The 26,898-nt window shown below is 44.9% G+C and overlaps 1 protein-coding gene across 4 annotated transcripts in view; it reads right to left on the bottom strand.

Moving 5' to 3' along the window:
* Positions 1 to 283: 283 nt before the first annotated feature.
* Positions 284 to 26,898, bottom strand: part of PIP5K1A (phosphatidylinositol-4-phosphate 5-kinase type 1 alpha) — a 42,704-nt gene continuing 16,089 nt past the window's right edge. For 2 of the 4 annotated variants that reach the window (XM_044991343.1, XM_044991346.1), the window contains exons 2-18: positions 22,729 to 22,763; positions 21,361 to 21,450; positions 17,533 to 17,663; positions 16,768 to 16,885; positions 15,292 to 15,444; positions 13,677 to 13,976; positions 12,403 to 12,608; positions 11,587 to 11,670; positions 10,652 to 10,700; positions 10,123 to 10,207; positions 9,692 to 9,829; positions 8,562 to 8,691; positions 7,519 to 7,599; positions 6,684 to 6,755; positions 5,662 to 5,742; positions 4,002 to 4,086; positions 284 to 3,127 (exon numbers count right to left, since the gene is read on the bottom strand). In XM_044991343.1, coding sequence (XP_044847278.1) covers positions 3,125 to 3,127; positions 4,002 to 4,086; positions 5,662 to 5,742; positions 6,684 to 6,755; positions 7,519 to 7,599; positions 8,562 to 8,691; positions 9,692 to 9,829; positions 10,123 to 10,207; positions 10,652 to 10,700; positions 11,587 to 11,670; positions 12,403 to 12,608; positions 13,677 to 13,976; positions 15,292 to 15,444; positions 16,768 to 16,885; positions 17,533 to 17,663; positions 21,361 to 21,450; positions 22,729 to 22,763 — 1,841 coding nt within the window. In that variant the 3' untranslated portion in view covers positions 284 to 3,124. The remainder of the gene's footprint in view (positions 3,128 to 4,001; positions 4,087 to 5,661; positions 5,743 to 6,683; positions 6,756 to 7,518; positions 7,600 to 8,561; positions 8,692 to 9,691; positions 9,830 to 10,122; positions 10,208 to 10,651; positions 10,701 to 11,586; positions 11,671 to 12,402; positions 12,609 to 13,676; positions 13,977 to 15,291; positions 15,445 to 16,767; positions 16,886 to 17,532; positions 17,664 to 21,360; positions 21,451 to 22,728; positions 22,764 to 26,898) is intronic. The other 2 variants (XM_044991344.1, XM_044991345.1) reach the window with 2 other exon arrangements.

Raw genomic sequence — 26,898 nt, 5'->3', positions numbered from 1 at the left:
TCAGCAGAAGAATTATTGTTGACCTGGCTGCATCTACACAGGGGTTAGGTCAACTTAACCATGGCGCACTCGGTGCAAAATTCTTCACAGCCCTGAGCAACTGTTAGGTTTATTTAACTTTTCATCTGTAGACCAGTAAACAGAGTGTTGCTAGAGCCACTGGAGACAACTCGCTCCAAGCCAACAAGCACACCTCAGAACTCCACCCTTCAACAGCAGTTCCCTGAACTTAGTCCTTACCCTTGCAGACCCGTCCCAGCTCTCCTTGTCTCTCACATCTACCATCTCCATTGCTGCGTGCCGGGAGACAGTTGTATGAACGTTATGAAATGGATGAAGTATAGTTTTCAAGTTCCCTCAAGCAACCTCTCACCACCAAGAGGAAAAAAAAAAATACACACCTTCCTGGGTTTGGTAACACACTCTGTATTGTAACGTCCCCTCACAGCGATATTATCCCCTGTGTAGGACAGGCTGCTAAGAGACAGCTTTTGTTTTTAATATTCAAATTAACAGCCAATGATGGCAAAAGTGTTACAAGGTTAAAATGACACTATTCACAACACGGCACAAGTTGTTTCATAAGGATGTATGCTCGACAGGTCAGCTCCTCCCTGCTGGATTGACGAAGAAGTAACGGATCCTGCCGTGTGGAATCAAAGCTGTCGGCGTAGACTGAGCAGGAAAGAGGTCCAGCCATCAGCAGCTCTTGATGCTTCTCCACGCATTTCAGTCCAACAATGGAGGGGTAAGGGTAGGGCGAGACGCTTAAACAGGGAGCCAGGATCAAGGGTGTTGAGCCCCCCTTCGTGGACCCAACTCTCTGAGCTGTTAGCCAGGTAACCAAACCCCTCGTGATGGAAATAACCGATCAAGTTTTAACACCTTAAACCAGTTACTCTGCCCCTTTTAGAATGCAAGAAGCCTTTGCTGTTATACCATTGCAAAGCAGAAGTCAATAATTATGATATATAAATGTCAACGCCCTCCCTCCCTCACCCTTTGAGCTCCCTGCACACTGAGTAACTATTCCCAGAATAAAACATTTAAATACAACTTCATAAATATTAAATCATGAAAAAAACCCAACTGAATTGGTTTCTTTCCTCCTGGTAAAAAAAAGAATTTGAGTCAGGAGGGAAGATCAGAAAGAATGTGTGTCTAATATAGACTGTTCATCAGGGTGTGAAAAATAACCTGCTGAGTAGAAGGGAGAAAGAGGGAAATTGTACTCGAGCCATTTCTTGTTGTCACTACATTGACCTTCAAGATACAGGTCTCAACAGGACATCACTTGACGTTTAAAATCTAGATAAAGAGGTTCCAGAGCCCTTAGGAACCAGATAGACATCACTCAGAGACCATCGCTTTCCTGCTTGACTAAACTCCTTTGCGTTTGGACACCTGGCTGGCTCTCCGTGAGGAAGGCGGTTCTGCCTCATCTGCCTTTCAAAGATCTGTTTGTTTTTTTAAACTAACAGCTTGAACTATATTCACTTTAAATGTGATTGGGGTTCCCCCCCCCCCAACACTCAGCCCTGATACATCAACTAAAAAACCCCTTCTAAGCTGCTACATTCTTCGGCTTTATTAGCCACGACTGCTAATAGGCATACAAAACCCTTGCATGTGCAGGAGCAACAATTTCTTTATGTTTTAACCTATAAAAAGGAGGTGGGGGAGGGTCACTGCTTTTGGGGAAAAAAGACTAAGATTCATTTAATTTTTAAAAAAAACTTTAGTGAAAATAAAAATCAGTACAACATATGCTCAGGTTTCTAGCCTTGTGTCTGCAGCTGGTAACTTGGTAAAGACTGCCACAGTCTTATGTACGGCAAATGGCGAAGATAATACAGCAATGTGTCTTTTCAACTGATTCTAATCAACACACTTTTGTTGAGGCAAAAAACCCAAAAATCTGTTGCTCTGCAGAGACCCGGCAGTCATTTATATGGAGTGGCATTATAGGAATCTATTTGGATGCAGTCAGAGCACCGTGCACAAAAGGTAACTCTGATGCCAAGGGGTAAGACAGAAGCATAGCTATCAAAAGGGAATTTAGCTATTTAAAAAAAAAAAAAATGCAGATTTTACAAGTTGTGTCCCAAGAAGGACACATAATACTGGGGAAAAAAAACCAAGCAGGATTGGTTTGGTCCATTTGCTTAAGAAACACTGAAGGCATAAAAATGCACCAGGCACCAAGATCTCCCAAAATCTCTTTTGCTTCTCATTCTGTGTGAGGATGAGAGACTAAAGGAGTAGTTTAAAACAGGACAAAGCAATGCAAAAACCTCTCTGACATCTTAAAAGTGTGGCCCATTCCAAATCCTTCAAGCACCAAGCCATGATAAAGCACCAAGTCTTGTGAGAGGGTCTGTTCCAGGTCACCGTCTCAGGATGATGATGATGCAATGTCATAAATGCATTAGACTGCTGCACTCAAAATTAGTTTATAGAAAAGACATCCATGATCAATACCTTTCATGTGTGACCAAAAAACAGTCGCTCCCCCTTCTGCGGGACATTTTTGGTGAAACACTGATGAAACTATTTTTAAAAAGAACAGATAATTGTTGCAGCCTAAAAGAAACAATATGACTGAATTCAAGAAACTTAAATTAATATAAAAACCAAACACCATGTTGAGCTGTTGCAAAAACTGTTCCAACAAGGCTCCAATGTCCATTACCCCCGGTGCTCTTCAGAGTTGACCATTGTTCTTGCAAGGTTTGTGAGGTCCTCAATCCTAGGTAACCAACTCCCCCAAAGCCAGCTCCTTTTCTCCAGAGGACTCTGGCCTGCATGGAGCAGCTCCTGCTCCTCCTTGGAGATGAGCAGCCTTGCTCCTGCCAGTCTTCGAAGAGGACGACAGCAGCAGAAAACAAACTAGATGCAACCAGCAACAGCTTGAGGGCTGTTTTTCAGAAGAGGAGGTTGCTCTGGGCTCAGCCACTGTTAATACTATGACACTAAGTAGGTCCCAAGCCTTCCAGCTTCTATGGATTCTGTCCGGATAAGATTTCTAAGATCAGCCGCAGGGGCTGAATGTTTGTCAGACTCTACGGCCCACGCAGAGTAGAGAGAAATCTTCTGCTCACATCACAACTGTCCCTCTGTTATTTCACTGTAAAGAGAAAAATCAATAGGTAGACTATTCAGGAAGGTTTTCCAAGCAGTTTGAGTGAGTTTCTTCCTTGGTGAAAGGTGCTGGATTGCTAAATGGTTGTGGTGAGTAAGAGACAAGTCCAGTAGCAATGCAAAGCCTCACTGACATTTCAAAAGCTAGTCTCGGAACAGGCACAACTACTCTGTGCTAATGTGAGTGTCGTAAAGTGCTTCCTTCCTGTCCTTGAGTAGTCAGGGCAGTGGTTCTCAACCTATTTACCATTGTGGGCCGCATGCAATACTACCTCTGTGGCCCTGGGGATGTCACATGGGCCACAGCTCTGTGCTGCAAGTTGAGAACCACTGATCTCGGGCCGAGCAATTCTTGGCCTCTCTGAGGCAGACACTACTAGAAGATGCTGTCTAGACAGGTCACAGGTTTGGTTTACACTTGATTGTGGTTTTATAGGTCCCAAATTATGCTGATGGGTCACTTTCAGCTTGGACAGTGAGATGAGCCTGGATAATTACACTTTGTGGCCCAGTGGCTCTGGCACTGAACTGGGACCCAGGAGCCCTGGTTCTATTCTCAACTTTTCCATAGACCTGCTTTGGACATGTTCGCTCTGTGCCTCAATTTCCCCTCCCACTCTATGTGATCTCTGGTGCAGAGTCTCACTAGATGTCTGTGTCGCATGCAGCACAATCAGGGGCCATTGGTATCAAAGAAACGAAGTAATCCATTGAGTTAGTCTGTTGCATTTTGTGATTCTCACACCCCAAGCACAGCACGCCTGCATTTGAATTAAAAGCCCAATTAAACTTTTTTTTAAACTGCGACTAAAAGTGCCCGACAGAGCCCTCTTCAGACCTATGGAAATGCAGGTACTTACAAAGCTTATCTCTGTCTCTTGCACGTCTTCAAAATGTTCTGTCAGTTCTGAGGAGCGTTCTGTTACGGAAGGCCCTGCGGAGCCACTGGGGAAAACAGAAACGGGACACCTATGAAGCTACTTCTTCTAAATAAACCTTCAAAATTCGTGTCCCTTTGGGTTTCCTAATCTGCCCACAGTAATATCCAAGCAATGTATAAAGCATCTCTTAGCCACACGTGAGAGGTTCCTGACTCATTAGCCACCTTGGCACGTGTACTTGAAAAGATTGCACCAGGAAAAAAAATAAACCCCACCCCAAAGTGACTGTGCCAGTCTGGAATCCAGGTTTCTCCTCCCTGCCGCACAAGAGTGCTGTGATGTGTTACTGTCTCTCCAGAGCAGAGTGCTCCTTTCCCACATGGGTACTGCAGAGATTTTTTTATTCAAACAAGAACTGCCCTCATCACAGACTCGAACTGAGGGGAGTTTCAGGCAAGTAGGTGGGGCCCACCGCTGGCGTTGACTCATTTAGGGAAACGCAAAGAGAGGCCAATTTCCGTCACATGTTTCCATTCTACAAAACATTCCATCCCTAGTGTTTACTCAGTTGGAGCAGTCACCTTCCCTTCCCTGGTTTTAATTGCTCTGTTTATTGTGTGAACGTGTATCTTAAACACTAGATGAGAATGCTTATGGTTCAGATAAACCAATGGATCCTCTTTACAAGCACAGTGGTTTTCAAACTTCTTTCATTTGCGGACCCCTAAAAAAAATTTCAAACGGAGGCACAAGCCCCTTTGGAAATCTTAGTCTGCAGATCCCTGGGAGTCTGCAGAGCACAGGTTGAAAACCCCTGCCCTAGCGCACTGCTGGTACGTAAATAAATACTCCTAGCTGGAAGGCATTTCAAAGAGACGATAAAGTGACATAATGGGCTAGAGCAGTGTTTCTCGACCTTTTCAAAATGGAAATCCCTTATTCAAAAGGGAAAAATTTTCGGGATCCCCTAACATTTACAATAAAATAAGGAGTTGCACCAATGGTAGAGCTCTGATTTGCATGTGTGTTTTAAGAGGCTGGGAAGACTGGACCTTGAAAAGGGTCAGGGTGCATGGGGAGAGGGGGAGGCGATGCACTGGTTTCCAAACTGGGCCTCCCCACCCCTCCCACCTAGCAATACAGGACAGGCAGTGTGGGCATGAGGTCCTGACTCCATTTCATGACCCAAAGGTTGAGAATCCATGAAGCAGATAAAGAGAAAGTTCAACCTGGTGAACAGAGATTTCACACAGTACTGTGTGTTACACAGGCCAGGAGACGCTAGTCACATTGCAGTCACTGTCTTAAAGAAAGAGTTGTGATTGCGTTAGGAAAGCCACATGCTTCTGAAATTGAAGGCACTTTGGTTTATGCTGCTAACGCACCCAAGGCTTGTTGTTTGCTTCCAGCAGGCTACACCTTGTCATCTGGTGCTGCACGCATCATCGGCAGGGTACAAAATGCATCGAACTGTCAAACCGCGCGGTGGAGGACAACGTTCGGTACATGAAAAGTGGTCACCGGGCAAAGCTAGGACCTCTTCTGTTCACTCCCATTCAGCAGACTGGAGACACTGGAGTCCTTGTGTTTGGACACAGAGGGTACCACACATCTTTCCTGCCTAGATTAAAAGCCTCACCTATTTGAGTGGTTACTCAGGGCTGAACTAGCTACATCCTCTGCTGAGCTTTCTGAGCTGTGAACTTCCAGTCCCACTGACCTACACAGAGATTAAAAGGAGAGACCCTCAGCTGGTGAATACAATGCCCCAGACACTGATTTTACAAAGAGGGGAAAGTCTGGTGATAATTTTAAAATGCAAACTTTATGTGGGTTAAGAAATGATATCCTAATTTTAAGGTCATTTATTTAGTGCCACAGAATCCAGCAAAGGGATGACGAGAAATCCCCCACCTAAAGCCATGAGGAAGGTCAACCTATGGAACTCATTGCCACAGGATGCCAATGAAACACTATGGCTGAATAATGTATACTTTATTTAGCAGCACTGTTCGGGGATCTCAAAGTGCTTCACAAACAATATGAGAGTCAATGGCAGTGATGGGTCTAGAGACACAGGGGAGTCCTAACTCCCAGCCCCATTCTCTTCTGGACTGACCCCTCTTTTCATCTGAGGTTATACAGCATATAAACTGACCTCCACATCTCTCAGGGAGTCAGTCTCCTTCCCACCTGCACAGCATTACAGCTGGCTTTGAAGCATCAGGTTACAGCAAAAGACAGGACACCAGATTTAATGGCTCAGTGGCTTGATCCAGTGTGGCAAGCCTACTCTGTCATGAGTGTTGGCCCGGGGCACTCCACACACAGAAAGCTGTGCAGGGACAGCCACACGTCAGTGGCAGGCACCCGGGGTCTGGCTTTACCCCTCACAAAGGCAGGCAGGATTTGCTACAAGCACACGCTAACAGCACGGTATTGCTTACGTTGCTCTGAGGAGTGCATCGTCCTCAGTGCAGACTGTGCACAGTTAGAGGCATATAGCAATACTCCACAGGAGGGGAAGTGGCTGTGCTGCAAGCCAGAGACTGGCGTAGTTCTTTCAACCTGATATTGCAAAATAGGGGGCCCATCCCCTTGTGTTTCGAACTTAAGTACAGAGCAAATTAGTGCCTTTCCGGTCTTGGTCTTCACCCTCACCTATTGGAGCGGAAGCTGAGAATTGTTCTAATTGTAGCGTTTTCAGACTTGTGAACTTGAACTCCCACTGACCTACACAGAGATTACAAAGGTGAAACGCCACACTGAGTGGCAAATACAAAGCCACAGGCTTGCTGACGCTATAGAGAAGGAGAAACTCTGGTTTAATTCCATGTAAACAATTACTGTAGTTACGAAACTACCTCAGTGCTAGTCCATTAATACAGTGCCGTGGGATCTGAACACAAGACCAAGACCCTTGCTCTAGCAATCTGTCCTCACTTGCAACTATTTTTCTCTAACCTCCCATAGATACATCTCATGATTGCTTGTAGAGGTCAGGAAGGAAATGCTTTATCCATGTGTAGTGTTGCCCCATTGGGCAAGCGTATTAATGGATGGGTGCGGGAGGGAAGGGTGTTTTCTTCCCTTAAAAAAAATCAAAAAATGTTCACAGGATTCCAGATTTGATGGACCAGTGGGATTAACCCAGCAAGGAAAATCCTATGGATGCTGGGAATATTATTATGTCATGCAAGGAGGACACCATACCTTGAAGGCACTTATCGTTCCGCCTTCTGGTTTACAGCAACCCTGGGGCATTTGTAGCTTGGTGCAAGCACCCACTGTGTTCCATGGTATTATATTACATATGATGAATTCCCTAGATGCAGACCACTTATAGCCTTTGAACAGTAAAGGGGCATATGGCAAGTTGGACAAGTGGTCCTACTGAAAACAGGCTACGAAGTACTTCATCTACAGACAGGAGAAGTCAAAATTCTGTTTAGAACTGAAGAAGAGGTTTCAGGCAAAGCATGATCCTCGCCCTCACCTATTTGAGCAGATGGCAGGAGCTGTTCTAGCCAAATCCTTTGGTGAGGTTTCAGATTTGTGAACTTGCACTCCCACTGACCTAAGCAGAAATTAAAGGAGAGAGACCCTCAGTGGCGAGACAAGAAAAAGCCTCAGACATGCTGACTTGATTGAAAAGGAGAAGATCTGGTTTCAGATCCCTATAAAGAAGCATGTGGGAGAGGGGCAAATTATACATTTATAATCTAGTTCAAGACAGAACAAAAATCAGATGTTGGGCTGGGTTTGTGACATTCTGCAGTCAGACTATGATTAATGAGGACAGAATGTTTCTGATCATTTGTGATATGAGAAATTAGCATCAGAGCAGCTGTGCGCTTCCACGATCCAGACTGCCCCCCCCTTACAGCCCCTCCTATTCTCTACCAATCTTACCCCTTTTGCAACAAACAAAAGATTCAAGGGGGTCATTTCATTGCTGTGTCAGCGCATTCATCTCCTAGCAGATGCACTTTTAAAACTCATTTTCAGAGGGGTTAGGCACCTATAATTCTACTGGAATCCATGAGAGCTGCAAGAGCTCAACACCTCTGGCGGGAGAAAAAAAAAATGAAGTAAATTCTGTCAACCCTGCTTGCTACTATGCTCATGTTCTCCTGCGTGTCTTCTTTTTTTAAGAGACATTTCACCAAATCACCTACTGTAAAAGATTTCAAATGATGAAGTAAAAAAAAATCAAAGCTGCTACACAGTTCATGCAAGGAGCTAGAAGGCCCACAAGACTCACCACCTTACAAAGCAGAGGATGCAACGCTGCCTTGTCTGCAAACACAACACTGCATGTTAATGGTGTTACCATGACCCCTTGCGCTGATGGTACTGAACCTGTCTGGCATGGGACGACTCCTCAAAAGACATGTAGTTTGACAAGCATGCCAAAAAATAAACACTCCATGAAAGCAGCAGGCATCTGCCCTGTGACAGATGTGTTTGAAAGCAGAGTATCCCAGCCTCCAGGCAGCAGTGCCCTCCCACGCACTGTTGTGATTAATGGAGACGTACCTGTTGGCTGGAGAGTTAAGGCCTCCACTGCCCAACGAAGAAGTGGACAAGGTTGTTGCTATGGAATCACTGTTAGCTTCGTCTACTGGAGGAGTTCTGGGAAGGAGATCGGGGCGACCAAGATGGGAACCTGCGGGAAGAGCAGAACAGATAGCTCGGTCGTCAACATAATGAATAGCATCCCCTGGCATGAGCAGCAATAACTAATCATTTGCCAAGATCTTCTGTAGCCAATGCTGCAAACTACACAACAGAATGGTCCAGACCAGCACGTTTGGTATCCATTCTTAGTGAATCCAGCTCTTTGTGATACAGTCTCTGTACTAATATTTCCACTAACACACTGGCAGGGCATGATCCACAGGGAAGGAGATCAAAGCTCAAGACATCCCTTAGGCCAATTACATAGGACTTACCGTACTGGATCGGACCAGAGGTCCGATCAGTCCAGCATCCTGTCTTTATACAGGCCAGTACTAGATGCTTCAGAGGATGGGGTAACAATGCTGCTGACATGGGATAATCCACCCCTGACCAGATGAGGTCTCCTCCTGACCTCTAAGAGTTAAAGACAGTCTGAAGCCCTGAAGCCTGAGGTTTAAAATCCCTTCCAGAATTTGTTATGATAACAAGAATATCCAGTTGTAATTCATACAGATGTCCAATCCCTTTTTGCTTCTTGCTAAATTAGTTCTTGATCTCATTCACTTCCTGTAGCAGTGAGTGCCACAGGCTAAATATACATTATGTGGCAAAAAAGGTCTCTTTACTGTTCCACCATTAATGCACCACAGTGTTGGCAGGTCCCCAGTGGGCTGAGAGACACATTTCATGAAAGTCTGACAACTCCTCTAGGCCTGCTGAAGACACCTCAGAATGCCACACCCCTTGAGCTACGCAATATATTAATGGCTGCATCTGAGTCCTGGTAGCTGTGATCAGATCTGTGATCCCAGGATAGTGCCCTAGCAAGCTTGCAGACTCAGACAGCGTGTACTGAATGTCCCCACAGTCTCATCAGTGGAGGTCTTTGATCACAAAAATCTGGGCTGAACCAAGCTTCTTTTGCTGTTCTTTTTTTAAAAGGAAAGCAATTCCTGTCATCTGGGTTTTCTAGCATTGGCACCAACCTTGCTCCACATCTGCTTCTGCTGTTACTTGCGCTTTAGTTTCACACGATGAATGCAATTGGTAAGGGGCTCCACCCTGACCCGGCCTCCGAGGAACAGTTGTGCCAGACCGGCTCTTTTTAGAAGGAGAAAGTTTTACTTGAAGACAAAAGAAAAGAAAGATCTTACTTAATATCACCTTTTTCAGAAGAGGAAACAGAGTCTTACATAGCAACATCCATAACCTTCCCCATAAATAATGGGGAAGTGTTGCACTCTGAAGAAAGCCGATGGATGAAAGACCCTCCCCTACGAGTTGTCAGTCACATTCTGCAGGGCAGGAAGATGTACCAGTAACCCTGACACAGCACAAGTTTCCTACTGATCAGACACACCTCCATTCGTTCTCTCCCCTGACTACAGCAGGAACCCACCTGTGAAGAGATACTTACACGGTATTTTCTTGAATGCAGTGTTGCACATGAATCGTTGAAACCTTTCTGCATAGAAGCTGGGCCTATGCACAGACACAGTGTCCTAAAAACATCCAAGGGGCAAAAGTTACACATGTCACTAGGGATAAGCAGAATTCTAAGACAAGATGGGTTTCTTTTAGAGTAGGTTTACATTTGGAACAAGTATGGTCACATGATATTAAAGGCATCTTTATAAATGGTGTATAAAACTATTAATAAAGTGTTTAATAGCTGTTGAAATCATGATTAGTATGTGTTATAAACACATCAATAGAAGGCGTTATAGATGGTTATAAGCAAGCTATTAACTTGGACTAACCATCGACTATGCATTTATTAATCATTTGTTGATCTTTATAAAAATGTACCTTTAATAAGGTGTGACCATAGATACTACTTTAATATATATCTACACAAACAACTAATCTGTTTGATGGGACACCTGGTTTTAAAATACTGCTATCAGGTAATTTAAGACCCCCAGGATGACATTCTTGCCACTTACCCCGTCATGTACCAATGCTTTCCATGAGTGCTCCAACTTCTTAACGAATCTGAGAAGTGAGATTTGAAAGCAATGAACAGACCACAGTAATTTTCAAATTTAGGCTTTGCAATCACTATTAGTAAATTACGTTCATTGCTGCCGTTTGGCTTATCATTGACAGATACAACAGAAATGCACCCTTTTCCTAAAGCCAAAGTAAATTTATAGATCTAGTTAAAATAATCTAAACATTCAGTAGCAGTTTTATTCTTCTGGGGGGAGATTTTAAGAGGCACCGATGGCAGTGAGATAACGCTCATTGACTTCCAATGATAAATGTAAAAAGCTCTCCTTAATTTTTTTTTTTTAAGTTAGTTAGAATTCCCAGCTAGCTGAAACTAGGGGTGTGGCAGCACCTCTGGGCTTGAAGTGGTTTCCATCATATTCAGGGTTTACAGTTTGGTTCAATGGCTCTTAGCACCCCTGCACCCTGCCCCCCCCCACACACACTGTACAAACTGTCCCAGCACCCCAGGCTATGCACTAACTCGACACCAACACTACAAACATCTAAGCAAAGTCGTAAAACTATTTTTCATTGCAGAGGGAAGAGGCGCGATGGTAATTTTAACCTACCACCTATTTTTCTCTGCCACTTCCTGCACACTCCCTTCAGCATAATCACCAAGTCTAAGAAAAACCTGGCCTGTAAGAGCAAGCCTGTACTCTGACACCGAATAAACGAGGGATACAAGGTCCAGAGGAGCATGTGGGGATTTCAGCCTATGAAAAATGTCAAGGAAATGGGGCCATAAAACTAAAAACTGCTTGTAGTCGTCAGTAAACAAGCCATAGAGTCTCAGACTGTTGCAACCAAACAGGGCCAATTTTATTACTGGAGGTTTATTTTATCCACTGTTGACAACATACAGGGGTCATGTAAAAGCTCTTACCTGTAGGACTGTAGCACATCGATGATACCAATATATAAAAGCAGCCTTTCTCCCTTTGAATTCCGGGCTGGAATACCTCCCATTCTAGAAAACAAAAACAGGAAGCATGAGATTTGCAGGCTTTACCCTGATCAAAACGCTTTCACTCTACACAACTCAGCCTTGCATGGGTTAAACGTTAAGTGGATTAACGAGTGGCAACATGCAGAGAACACCTACTGCTGAGCTGACAAACTCTAGTGAAGACCAATCAGAGCTAAATGCTAAGTCAGTAAGTTACCAAAACATAAGAGCTTATCCCTGTTTTCTGTACATTTGTCTATTTTACTGAAACTGGGGGCTGGTTAATTGATAACTGATCACTTTGAGAAGAATCCAAGAAACCCTGGAGTATCTGGTGCTGGCCACTATTAGAGACAGAAGTTCAGGTCTGATCCGCTATAGCAATTCCAATGATCCGGAGGCGATACTTAATGTTTAGGTGTTTGAGTACAGCTTCCAGGTGTGGTACAGACACATTAATCCTCAAATATCCGTGTGAGGCTGGCAAGCATCCTGCTTTCACAGGTCAAGGAAGCAGAGGCACAAAGGTCTTAAGTGACGTGCTCACAATAAGCAACTGAAACCAGAACTCAGGAGTCCTGAATCCCAAGCCTCAGGCTCAGCCCTACATCATACTCCGGCCACAATGCTTTGGCTCTGTGATCCATATTTGGTACCTAAAAATCACACCTTCCTTATCAATTCTTGAATTTTACGCCATCTGCTCTAAGTATGACTTGGCCATGTTAATTTGAATCATCAAAGCAGACGTACTGGTCGTCAGTCTCTATGGTGCCGCCTCGCCGGGCCTCTCCTCGGATAGACTCCATAGCAGTGGAGTAGAGAGCTTTCTGGGTAGCTGGCCTCCGCGTGTCCGACTGAGACGTCCCATCCATTATCGCACGCTCTCTCAGTGCCTGATCAATGTTATGGACAGCCACAAGCAAACTATAATCCATGATTTTAAAACTCTGCAGAACCTGGACGGAAACAAAGTCAATATGGCATCATTTACGTTTTGCAAGCTACATGAATGGTTAAACTATTCCAGTTTTATGCATGCACGGACCATTTTTGCTTAGTGTTCTGAAAATACCAAGGGGACGGCCTCTATATAAACACTCAGTGATCTTCACCCACCGAGAACAATGAGCAGCTTTACAAAGAAAAGTAAAATATCAGTATCTTTCTTCTACAGACAGGGCAACTGGGAAAATGATTTGTGCAGGGCTGCACACCAGATCAGTTGCAGGCACAAAACTCAGGTCCTCTGACTCTCCGTCCGGTGTCCTATCTGCTGGACCACACAACTGCTCTAAAATTAGGACTCCTCCTACTGTAAGGGTACGTCTATACTACCCGCCAGATCGGCGGGTAGTGTTTGATGTATCGGGGATCCATTTATCGCGTCTCGATCCCTGAATCGACGTCTGTTCTCCACCTCGGCAGGAGGAGTAAGCAGAGTCGATGGGGGAGCCGCAGCAGTCGACTCGCCGCCGTGAGGACGGCCAGGTAAGTCGAACTAAGATATTTTGACTTCAGCTACGCAAATAGTGTAGCTGAAGTTGCGTATCTTAGTTCCAACCCCACCCGCAATGTAGCCCAGGCCTTAAAGTAGTAAGACATTATTGGGTGGGGAGCATAAATCTGATTGCTCAGGGGGATGGGGGAGGGAAGACTGGCCCTTATCCCTCTAGATTACTGATTTGAATTTGAGGTGCCAAAGACTGAATGGATCACGATAGCGGAGTTCCCTGGGTCAGAATTGAGTTGTACAGGGAGGGCAATGTTTGGAGGGGGAGACTGCACTGCAGCTGCCTGGGCTGTGCCTTTCTGGGGGACAGAGGACTCAATTCTAGCACCTTTCATTTAAAAACTGCACTGCAGAATTATCCACCTGTAGACACACAAGGAAAAAAACAGGGCAAATGCCAGGCCTAAGCAGCTTTACCGTGCCCCTGGGGTACACACATTTCAAAAGGCATGAAGCTAATCCACAGAGAAGGGGGAAATCGGTCTCAGTTGAGCTCGTCTCACCCGTCACTCACCAAACAATCTCTCTGTAGTGTTTTGCATAAGGCATTGTACATATCAGAGTCTAGGAACAGGCCATCGGGGATGTCCTGCATAAAATCCAGGTCTTTGTATGTCGGGAAGACCTTCTCCCGCTCCTTCTGGGATGCTCGACGTTTATAGGTGGAGCCTTTCAAGTCATACTTGAGGTGCATTTTCACAGAGCGGGGCAGCAGGTTGTTCATCACTACGATGCGGATGTTCTTCCCTCCAGCCTGCACGCAGTACAGGCCATAGAACTTAGGCAGCAGTGTCCGAGGATTCTGATTCAAGTTCTAAATGCCCAAAGACAGAAGACATCACTTCAGAGTCCGGGTGACTCCCTACATTCAGAGTGGCTAGCTATTTGCTCTTTACCGGTGTAACTGAATCAAAGCAACCCTGTCTGGGATCCAGAGTGATGATCAGCAAAGCAACAAATCAGGGATGGATGAACCTGGGGCACAGATAGGTAACTCTAGGGTAAGAAATGTTCTCTCTCCAAAACTGAACGCGTCCGATGCACCTTTTGCATCTTCATCCACACAATTATTTGCCAGAGCCCATCTGTGGCAGCCAGCAGGGAAAAGGGGGATTTTTGTGCTTAGTCTTTTAGTTTGCCACTCCCTCTTCAAGCTAGGCTCTTGCCAGATCTAATGCTAAGCAGGATACTGGAGTAAGAGACCCCTATAACTCTGGTGGTTGCAGAAACTAGCATTGGGCCAGTTTCCCAGCCTAGTAATATGGGCAAAGTGCTGGTGGTGCCATGGGTAGGTAAGCAGAGGTCTTAACCAATGCATATATTAAGAATCCCATGGCACTTTTCTAAGCCAAGGGCAAACTCCATTATCCTGGCCAAATTCCCACTCAGGGAGGCAGTTAGTAAAGCTCTCTGGGACCATCTGCCATCTCTAGTGGGATTATATATTGTATGTTAGGGCTGGATCTGATTTTGTTCTAGGACGAGCAGGGCCCATTGATCATCACATTTTTAGTCTCTTTAGACAGACACTCAGAGGCCCTGGAACACGGGCATGTTACATTTAAATAAAGTAGTGTTTGTGGGGCAGCACTAATGAAACAAAGAGAATGGTCCAGAAGGGGGGAAAAAGGAAATAAGGAACTTTGCTAGTCTTTGCATATCATGAGTAGGAGCTTCTCGCACAAACACTGACTGAGCAGAGAGACACTCAGCTATTCAACCACAAAGAATCTAGCAGTGCAAGCCTGAACGCTGGGTGGGTCCCTTTAAGGGATACAGGCACTCTTCAAAACAATCCAGACGGGAAGGTCTGGTGCAAACCTCCTGGTGCAGGCCCAAAGAGCTCCAACAGTCTCTCTCAGTCACATGCAGGAGGGTATATCAGTATTAGCCAGCAGAGGCAAAATTGAGTTGACCCACCCAAAGGGCTCAGGTCCAGATTTTCAGAGGTGCTGAGCATCTGCCCCTGCAGCTAATCGGAGTGGAGTGTGCTCAACATCTCTGAAAATACGACCTTGAGACCAGATGTTAACCGGCCACACAGCCTGTGATCTGCCAGCTACGACGATATTCTCAAGTTTATGCCATCAGAGAAACATCAGTACAACCCACGCAGAAAGGTCACTTACCATATAGTAACCCGGCAGCAGCTTTTGCAAGAACTCTGCTTCTTTGTGCTGAACTGTTTTAATGATGAACTCGTCATCACTGGATACGTAGAAGAGGGAACCACTGGCCCCGGAGTTGGAGAGCTCAATGAGCGGCTCACTGCAGAGCGAGTACTGAAGGGGGGTGAATTAAAAAGCAAAGGCATAAGATAAACAAGTAACAAAGCACAGGCATCTTTATCGAAGTTACAGCTAAAGGGCCAACTCAAGGGTCTGAGAACGTAGAGGGGGAGTCGTTACACATCCGCATACGCGCCCTTGCAAAGCACTTGGAGCCACCCCAGTGAACAGCAGCATCATATATTGCAATTCAGTATATAGACGGGTTAACTAGCTCATTAAGTTAGATAAACTAGAGATGTTTTATGAGCACAGCAAGTCATGGCACAGCTTTTAGAGTTGGGGAAGCATCCAGCAGGACTGTCTGTCTCTGGAATCTGTGGCCCTCAGGTTAGTGCTTTTTCCTGTCCGTAACTTTGTGCTAGAACATGTCTCGTTTGGAGAGATTACAGGTAGGCATGGAGATGTGGTTATAAGCCTGTGATGTCTCAGCAGCTCTGCTCCCTCCCTCCCTTTGGGTTGTTCACGATTAGTAATTATTTGTATTAGCATAGCACCTAGGAGCTATAGTCAAAGACCAGGACACCCCCCGCTCCCCCTCAAGTTAGTGCAGTTGCTTGCTAAGTAAAGGAACAGTTTGGTTCCTTCCTGAAACTACTGGCCCACTGACCGGCTAAGGGCAACATATTCTGGCCAACCACGGGGCCCTATAAGCAAGGATCACACCTAATTTGTATAAAATAAATAGAGAAAAATCTGCTGCATCCTGCTCTAATACAGTGGCACAATTGCAGAGATCACTGGCCCAGTGAGCACAACTCCATTTTGATTCTAGAAGCCTGATCTCCGCATCAAAGATGGGAGCTGCACAATAGAATTCTGTGGGCTGCATGTGCCGCTTTAGCCACCCCTGGGTTAAAGCAGTGGTTTCATGGGAGCCTACAGTGGGTCCAGGCTAGGAGAGTTTCATGTGACAGTGTCTGAGAAGCACAATCAGGACGGAATCAGTACTGGACTCTGTATGGACGTTCAGAATATGCTGCTGCGAATCTGACAGGCAGGTCTCATTAGCTCCACTCCAGAACATAAGCCAACAATCATCAGAAGGGTCAAGAGATCCCAACAAGGATAAATACTGATCTGCCCACACTGGGGAATTGGGGATCAGGCTGATGGCTGTAAGTGAAGTCCTGGCCAAGGGCTTTTTCTTGGTAAACTTTAATAAATAAAGGCAAACCCCAAGAAGGGGGCCAAGCTGAGACAACATCCATTGGTGCGCACGGTGTTAGGAGTGGGACCGGATAGAGGCAAATTTACACTGGGGAAGAAGGGAAAAATCAAGTATGACAAATAACACTGGCTTCCCCAGTGACTTACCAGATAGTCATCTGGCCGTATTCCAAACAGTTCACGGAAGTAGCGAAATGCTACAGGAGCATAGGTTTTAAACCGGAAGTCATTGTAGTGATGAGCTGGGGTCAGGTTACTTCCTTCACTGTGGGGGTGGGCAACGGGTAGTTAGAAATACACAGTACTTTTAAAGGCCTCTTTTAAAAATAAAGAAGGACCACCCCCAAGGCAATTTTCTACAACCCCCAAAAACAAAACAGATGGCAAATTTCACACCTTGAATCAGTGATTCTTGACCTATTTACCATTGTGGGCCGCATCCAATACTACCTGTATGGCCCTGAGGAGGTCACATAGGCCGCAGCTCTGTGCTGATTGGGCTGCAAGCGGTGGGCTGCAGGTTGAGAACAGCTGCCTTAAATTCTCTTTCATTAACCCCTCGCATGTCTCAGAGCTCCAGCAGGTATTTTTCTATCATATATAATGCAAGAACAGTAATTGTTGAATGCTTGCTCTAATGGAAAGGTTGAGGAATATCTAAAATTAGGGGCTGAGTTGCATTCTGTTGTGTGGTTGCCATATCAACAAGTGCAGAACTAGCCACTATACTATTGAGTGCTTTAGAGACGCCTGTACATGTCTTAGGGAGCTTATTTGGAATCTGGGTTGCTTTCTTAACACCCTAACCTACAAGTAAAGTAACAGTACTAGCTCATAACCCAGAGGAAGACTCATCTCAGAGTGGATAACTCTAAGTAAAAGCGTTTCACAGAGCAGCAAGAAAGCTCTCACCTTGGGAAGAAGATACTTTCTACTACATAGAAGTCTTGCATGAGAACATCTCGCTCCGGTTTGGTGCTCAAGCTTCCAACTGTGTGGGTGATGCCCAGTTGAATGGCACCTTTCAAGGCCGATGATGTAGTCTGGAGGGGAGAAGGAAACAGGAAGTCAACATCTCTGACATGGAGCAGCAGATTCCGAATTGGAACAGAAGGGGTTAAATGGATGACTGTCTTCAAGCAAAAAAAGTCGGCTCCAATTTAAACTAGCACCCTTCCAGCAGGCACTGACTAGATAGCATTTTGTACCCAAAAATCCCAGTTTCCTTTTTTGCTTCTCTCTAGCTGGCTAATTTAGTCTTTGGCTGCTTTCTTTCATGTCAATCTGCTCTCTGGGAAAGATTCTCCACCTATTTACAACTTATCACCGAGCAGCAAGATCATCACATGGATCCTGTTTCCAGAATATTTAAGCTGCTGCCAAACTAAGGTGACAAGGGCTCCATATTCCACTCATCTGAAGCGCAGAGCATACAAGACTAGCTTCTGCCATATAGTAGGGATGGGAATACCTCTACATCCCCAACAAAGCCCTAACAATCCTTCATCTCATTTTATCCCCATTCTGCAGCATTGCTACCCCAGAGGGCTTGCACTGTAGCTACCATCCACCTGACCTTATGAAGCCTGGATTTTACCTCCTTCCAAGGTGTTCATTTCCACTCCTCACAATGACCAGAGTGGTGGCTATTGAACAGCAAAGTACTCTCTTTCCTCTGGGAAGCAGACAAGCACAGTATCTGTGCATCATCTCAATCTCCCGAGACTTAGGTTTGCATGATCAGAAGGCCGCGGCATAGACTCTGGTCTTCCTCAAGGCAATGCAGAGTCCCACCACAGAGCTAGCCCTCAGAATAACCTAACCCCACAGAATGCACACTTGTGGGTTGCAACCCTCTATTCTCACCCTCTTGCTAGGCTTGTGGCTCATAAGCAATAAGAAGAGGCTTGGCAGAATTCACTGATGATTTTTTTCTTTAAACACAATATTGACTGTAATAACAATGTTTATTTTTAAGCATTTGTTAAGGCTTGTATCTATTTAAAAATGGATAAAAATAGGGGGAAGTGCTTAAAACCATCATTTTGCACAACTGTGAAAATTTAATGTTCACAGTTGCGGGAAATTTAGGGGATTATTTAATGACCGTAGATGTTGCGATTCAAAAAAGTTTAAGCTTTGCCAGTGTCAAAACACAAACTGTCACCATAGAGAAAGTGAATATCCTTAAAAACTCTAAGAAGTTCTCAAGCGGCATTTTTCTTTGCCTAGCTGGACTTTTGACCAGTGATGGAAATGTGTGTGTCAGTGTGTGCGTGTGTGTGCAGGGTGAAACTGAGGTTTGCCGATAAAAATCTGATCCTTCCAAGCCTAACTAACAGCTGGTCATTACAGTTTTAAAAACAAACTGTAGCTTTGCTGCTGTGGCCTCTGCATACATTGTCCAAGAACAATGCAGTATTATATTCCTGTGGCAGCTATTTACAAACATCAAGAATCTGCTAGTCTGCTCATGTCTACAGAGCACACAATTTTGTCTTAGGCCGTTAACACTTGCTTATATCCAGCTTGTTCTATGCGGTCATGAATCTTCAAGGATGACAGAGATAAGATCAAGGATGACACAGTAGACAACTACTGAAGTTACATGCTCTGTGTCAATTCCCGGTCTATACGACATAAGCCCACTGCAAAGGTTGTTAAAACTATGGCAGAACAGGTGCAAGTTGTTTACATACAAGGCAACTGAACCTAGAACAAAATCCTGAGCAGGTGACTCAGTAGGTGGTGTTCTTCTGACAGTCAGTATTGAACCAATACCCCAGCTAGGTGCCAAGGGACACTGTGCATCTAATAAGACGTCCTGATGACTTGGTCATTTAAGATCAAGGTACGTTGTGAAAGATAGAATTTAACCTTGATGACTAGGCCAGAGTCCAATTTGCACAAGTACGTTTTGGCTTCCCTAGATTTCCCCTCCACTGCTTCTAAAACGAATGCTCTGGCTTTCATCTGAGTATCTACAAAATCTTTCAAAGATGAATAAACATATTCCTCATTTATTATTAATCATGTTTATTACAGTACCTAAGGGCCGCCCAAGAATGAGGCCCCATTGCGCTAGGCACTGTACAAACTCAGAAATAAAGAGCTTATTATCTAAATAGACAAGACAGATGCAAGGTGGGGAAGTAGAAGCACACACCAGCAGAGTGGACAGCGTGATGGCAGCAAGCGGGTTAGTTCCATTATTATTATTTTTGGGAGTGGGTTTGGTTAGGAGAAGATCAGCTAATGGAAAGAAAAGGGAAGGGGGGTGAGCAGGACGGAGCAGAAGGTAAATGGAGATGGAGTAAGATCTGTCCAAGGTCACACAGTAAGTGACAGAACTGAGAACAGACCTTAGGTTTTTCTTGATTCCATCAGGTTTTAGACCACTTCATGGCATCCCTTCACTGGGATGTGCCCATGTGAGATTTATCACACGATCTGTCTAGGACGTTGGAACAGAGTTCTCCTAAATACCTTTCCTTCTTGCCTTTTAAAATTAGTATCACTGAGAAATCCATGCAAGCTCAGCACACCGTTCAAACCGAAAAGGTAATTTCACTTTAAAGATAAAGAAACTATGAACACCAGCTTGGCATTGCTGCATTATCTGTGGGTGCAAAGAGCCACAATGAGGTTGCCATTAAGCTGTGTGTATTTTTCCCCCCCCCTCATCATAAACTGAGCAGTCAGCTGCCTGTTTACAATTGTTTTTTAACAAAGGGCAGAGAGAGAATAAATGAATCAACATACTGCCTCAAGGAAGGGCGGGAGAGACCTAGCCACAGCAACAACTTAAGTGAGGAGAGCCTGTCAGTCATTTCCAGGTAATCCCATTAGTTGTCACACACACACACACACACACACCCCCCCGGTTACTAGTTTCTGGGGTCCCTGCAAACATATTTAAGTGTCTCATCTAATTCCACTTTGGTTGCTGCCTCCGCCTCCTCCCCCACTCAGCATGCTGGGATACTGGAGATCTGAACTGAGAACCCCCAAGCTTAAACATAGTCAATTGCAGTAAATGAGAGAGACTAAATTCAACAGAAGTGCTGTTTAAGTTCTCTCCTACACACTCAGTTCCCTTATTTTCCAGGTGATCTCTAGAAGTGAGCCCCGTCACCAAACAGTATGTGGATATTAAAGCATGGCTGGATTAGAGATTTCAAACGAGAAGCTTCCACTTACATGAAGCGAGAGCTGCTGAAACGCCTCGATCATGCCATTATCCATTTAATCCAGACACAGGAAACCACTCTTGTTGTAAAGCAAGTTGGCACATACTGATGAAGTCCAACGAAAGTTAGTAGCAGTGTCCAAAAATCCCCACATCCATAGGCTGGTTTAAGAAACCAACACACAATCTGCCCTTTGTAAAGCAAATTCCAGCAAAATCACAATCTGTAGCTGCTATTGTGTCCAGACAGCATAGAGCGCACTCAGTAAACGAGAAGGGTCCTAGGAAGTGTTACTAATGGGGTAAGGTTTAAAAAATAATCCTGTCTTTAGGAGGCAATGGCAGAGAAGCATAAATCCCCAAAGCATAAATTCAGCCCTTCAGCCTGCCAGCCTTTGCTCCCACTAAGATGTTCTTTAATGTTTGTCACGCAAGTTACTCAACCTTTTATGCTAAATAGAATGAGTCAGAAAGCCTGATGCTCTGGGCAGCATTAATTTAGCGAATAGGGGAATGAAAACAATCAGATTAATTAGGTGAGAGGCACCTACCTTTTTATATGTAGTCTCACCAGTGGAATCTACTCCTCTATGACCTTTCTTTATTGTCTGTGAGCCAGGCTGTCCAGAAGAACCAGACATCTAGGAGTATGGGCGAGGACAAGAACGAAGAAGTTTTAAAAACAAATATCTTAGGTGTATCTCCCCACCCAGAATCAAGAGGCATAACTACAGAGGGCTACAGGGGCTCTCTCAAGGGTAAGCCTATGGAGCTGTATAATACATTTCTTTTCAACTTCCATCTTTAATACAAAGATGCAGCTTGCAGAAAATTACAGGTCCCAGCATGCAATGCCAGAAGCTGTTTGGATCAAGATGGAGCACCACACGCTGGGACCAGTAGTCTTCATGGGCTGCTTCTGCATATTAATGTGGAGGGGGACATTATATGGCCTAACTTCATCTTCAAAATAGCAGAGTGACATTAAAGAACCTTGGAGAGATACTAGCTTCCTGGGAGCTTCCTGTGTGATGTAGACTTGGAATCTAAATAAAGGGGTGGAGGGGACTGTCTTCGCAAAATGCAAGCTAGGGGAGGAATTTTGGTTCCTGTACAAGGAGAGTTTTTTCAGGTTGCTCTTAGAAGCCTTAATTTCCAGCAGACTGGTCCTGAATGACCTCAGGCTGCAATCAGTGTTCGCTTTCCTTTACTAGTACAACTCGCGCCCATGAAGGGTATGGCTATACTGCAATCACACAATAGGACTGCTGCTTGAGCAGACATACTCTAGCTAGCATGGGTATTGGGCTTGTACATCTCATGCTCAAGTGCACACGGCCACAACTTCACTGCTCCAGTAGCCGAGCTAGCTAGATTAAAGCTAGTATGTGTGCTCAAGCTACAATTATATCCTGTGATTGCAGTACACACATACACTTCGAAGACTTGAGTCCTTTGAGAAGTGAGCTAGGTTGGTGGTACAAGTTAATCTAGTTTCTCAGGCAGAGGTGGCAATTTTGGCTGCATCTTGTCTGCACTACTCTATGACCCCTTGGAAACTTGCCTGGGTCACTGTCTTCTGTGTAAACGGCCATTCTGTTGCTCTATAAACTTGAGCTCAGGCTCTGTGGCTTGACATTTATAAAGTGTTTTGGTGGCATGGAATCACTTGAAATTCCAGGGCCATTAGGATATAAAAATGGACCCGATTCTCTTATGAGGAACAAAGGCCCATTGATTTCACAAGTGAATACACCAGCTCATACACCAGCCTTATAATTGCTTGTTCGGCTGTCGCCCGCTTTCCCTTCCAGATTCAAGCCATATACAGAGCTCAAAATGCCTAGTTTCACAGAAAGCACCCATTTATGACAGTGCTCAGGGAACAAAGCACATCAATTTCTCAAGAAGTAACTTACCTCTGAAGTGAATGATTTTTTGAAGGTTGCTGATCCTGTCAAGACAGAAATTTAAGAGATATTTAGCAAAGAAACAGATTATATATTGTAGAAAAAGCCTGACATTCTGCTGTGATTTGAATGTTTTAGTGCATCTGAAAAAGCACTGACTCATGTTTGATTTTTTCTCAACTTCTCCTCTTGCTCACAGCACAGGGAAATTTTTCTCAGGCCACAAGGAAATGTCATTCTGCTTACCACACAACCATCCCAACTTAACTTTGTTTATCTCTCATAGTGTAGCTATTTGCTAGTCTGATCTCTCCTGCTCAGCCAGATTCCAAGAATTTTTTAGCTGTGTATAGAAACTCAGGGCCAAATTCAGAAATGGTGTAAGATGATGCAACTTTATCAAATTCAGTTGAGTTACACCAAGACTTAATAAGGCTCTAACCAACCATTAATTAAAATCACTACATCAAAGACCCAATTTTCATAGTTCAAGCTTTGTGATGCTGCAGTGTCAGCACTTCCATTATAAACTTATTTCCAGGGGTTTTTACAATCACAACATAAATCCTTTGAGTCAAATGTCAAGGTTCAGACAATACTAGGGCTAAATGACAGTGAGGTGATTTACTACTTTTTCCACCTTTTGAGGCCAGGATTCCAGTCCTGTTTCTTGGATACGGGAACAGAAACTGACTCTGTGATTCTGCTCTTTTGTGGATGCTTGTCTAAGCCACAAAACCACCACACAGATCTGCAATAATACTTAGAAACAGCCCAGAACTGCAAAAGCAGAGATGCTGCCCGCACATGAAGTGAAGTCATGGGAAAACTTGCATTTCTTCCTCAGGGACGGACGCACACACCTACCTCCAGGGGGGGCTGAGATAGCTCAGGGGTTTGAGCATTGGCCTGCTAAACCCAGGGTTGTGAGTTCAATCCTTGAGGGGGCCCACTTAGGGATCTGGGGCAAAATCAGTACTTGGTTCTGCTAGTGAAGGCAGGGGGCTGGACTCAATGACCTTTCGGGGTCACTTCCAGCTCTATGAGATAGCACCATGGCAGCACATCCTCCCCAGGTGAGAGCCACAAATACAGTCTGATTAAGCTTATTTTTCAACCATGGCAACCTCAGTCATTCAAAACGGGGGCAAAGAAGAACTAAAGTGGTAAGAAAACTGCATTTTAGCAAAGGATACAAAGGCACTTAATAGTGAAACTGACCATCCTTCCGATCCATTTATCAAACAATCAAAGCTCCCATTTCAAGACAGACGAAACAGTGAGCAAAAATAATTCTGTGCCAAAAGCTTTTTACTAACTGAAGTGAGAGGACAGCAGCTGGCTTTTCCAACTTGTTTTCCACCCCCTCTGTTCTCCCCTTAAGGCAAGAAAGGTGTCATGACAAGTTCTAATTTTTATGCATAAAGTTCCACACATTCAGGAGCTAGTCCCTCCTCCTCCCAGTACATTCTGTGCTCTTCAGAAAAATGAGTAATGCACAGCTGTATTCATATGCACTGACTTGCAACTAGCTGTGCTATGCCAGGCCACAGACCAGTGGCTTACAACCTGTAGTCTGCGGACCCATGGACCATGTCTAAGATGTCTAAGATTTCCAAAGGGGTCTGTACTTCCATTCAAAAAATTGTAGGGGTCCTCAGATAAGGTTGAAAACCATTGCCATGGACCAACGGCGGTCAGGCTAGCAGAGCAGCCAATTCTGCACATCAGTTGGAGCCATTTGTCCTCGGACATAGATCCAAGGGCTCAAGCTTCTGCTGCCACTATTCAATTTGGCCAGCTGAACCGCTGTGGAGTCAAGGAGGCTCTCCGCGTTTCCATGGGCTTGAAGCCGGAGAAGCCTGCTAGGGTATCACTGTCTGACAGTCCAAGTTAACAGCTTTTGTTCTCCCCCCAAGCAGGAAGTTCTGTCACTACAGAACAGAATGGATCTGAAAGCAAACATATTCCCAGCTGGAAGCTTGTTTCTCTACACTTCAGTCCTGCTAACAGAAGCCACGCAGCCCTAACCCCGTTTTCCAGTATGCTGTTTTAATGAAAAAAAAACAAAAAAAAAAACCTGACAGCGCTCCACTCTGTCACCTTGCAGTACAGGTGACTGCTTTGAACAAGGCTTTCCAAACTGTCAATGTCTGGGACACAGTGGTGGAGGAAGCAACTCAGTCATTACAATGCAGCACCTGCGCAGCACCAATTGAGCCTGATTGCCTTTTCAAGTGAGCATTCTGTAAGTATGTAAATCAGATACTCTCTCTAAGTCACACTGAACCAGCAGCACAGCTAGCCCCACCACCTTAGAGATTATTAACATAGCTAATCATCCATTCCAACCCTTACATTCTATGAGGATTTACCTAAAACTATTTATTCAAAAGGGACAACAAATGAGCCTTTTAAATACCTTTTCAATTGCATCCAAGAAACATTAAGCAAAGGACCCCCACCCCCAAAACAAGAACTTTTCACTTGTGTAGCACTTCTCAACTGAAGATTTCAAAGTATTTCATATTCACTTGGCCTCTATACCAAGGGCGGCCAAGCTTACTGACCCAGCAAGCCGCATACAACAATCTTCAGAAGTTCGAGAACCGGGGCGCACCTGCTGGGATTTGGGGTTTCAGTTCTGCTCCTGCTGAAGCCCCGAGCCCTGGCAGGTGTGCCTCATGGGGCTGAAGCCCTGACACCCCTCTACCCGCTGAGCAGAAGTCCCTACCCCACCACCCTGCTGCAAAGCAGAGGTCCTCACACACACCCCGAGTTTGGTAGGTGGAGAATGGGGAGGGGGCGCGCACCTGGGGGTGGCGGGGCTCCACCAGCAACAGTAACTGTAAAAAAGCCACATGCAGCTTGCGAGCCACGGTTTGACCACCCCTGCGCTATACCAGTGTGAGCCAGGCACTCTCAATTTACAGAGCTTTAGAGTAATGTACAGTGATTTGCCTGAAGTCACACAGCAAATCAGCATCAGGACTGAGAAGAGAAACCAAGAACTGGCTCTACATGGCACTGGTGAAGCCTCAGATGAATACTGTGTCCAGTTCCAGAGCCACACTTTAGGAAAGATGTGGACAAATTGGAGGAGTCCAGAAGAGAGCAACAAAAATGATGAAAGGTTTAGAAAATCTGATCTATGATGAAAGTTTAAAAAAACTGGGCAAGTTTAGTCTTGAGAAAAGACAATTGAGGGGGAGACCTGATGACAGTCACCCAATACATTAAGGGCTGTTATAAAAGGGACAGTGATCAATTGTTCCTTATGTCCACTGAAGGCAGGACAAGCAGTAATTGAGTTAATCTGAAGCGAGAGGGATTTAGATTAGCCATTAGGAAAAAACATCGTAACTGTAAGGAAAGTTAAGCACCGGAACAAGCTTTCAAGAGCGGTTGTAGAGTCCCCATCATGGAACTTTTAAAGAACAGTTCGACACACACCTGTCAGGGATGGTCTAGGTTTACTTGGTCCTGCACAGGATGCTGGACTAGATGACCTCTCAAGGTCCCTTCCAGCCCTACATTTCTATGCATTCCTACTTCCCTGGTCTAACTGCTAAAGAGAACATAGTTTCCCATCATGTAATTCTAGTGAATGCGATCTGGAAATCAGATATACACATTATCTTCAAATCAAGCACCACTGTTTACAAGGAAAGATTACTAGTCAGCATAGGAAAGTTACCGTATGCTGTAACAAGGATTGGTAACCAACACACACACACACCCTACCATGTGCAAGACGGGAAGCACTCCCTCCCTTTCTCTAGTTCCTTCATTTCCAAACAAATGTGCAATATCCGTTGATTGCGATATCTCCAACCGTCCCAGATGGGGAGGGTTCCGAGTTACTACAGAGATTCTTTCCCAGGTGTCTGGCTAGAGGGGCGCTCTCTCATGCTCAGGGTCTAACTGAACACCCTATTTGGGGTTGAGAAGGAATTCCCCCCCAGGACAGATTGGCAGAGACCCTGGTGGTTTTTTGCTTTTCTGCAGTGTGGTGTGGGGTCACTTGCTGGTTTGAACTAGAGTAAATGGTGGATTGTTTGTAACTTGAAGTTTTTAAATCAAGATTTGAGGACTTTAGTAACTCGGCCAGAGGTTACAGGCCTATTGCAGGAATAGGTAGGTGAGGTTCTGTGTGCTGCGATGTGCAGGTGGTCAGAC

Source organism: Mauremys mutica, chromosome 17 (assembly GCF_020497125.1).
Source record: "Mauremys mutica isolate MM-2020 ecotype Southern chromosome 17, ASM2049712v1, whole genome shotgun sequence".
Classification (NCBI taxonomy): domain Eukaryota; kingdom Metazoa; phylum Chordata; order Testudines; family Geoemydidae; genus Mauremys; species Mauremys mutica.
This window is presented reverse-complemented; position numbering and strand designations above follow the sequence as displayed.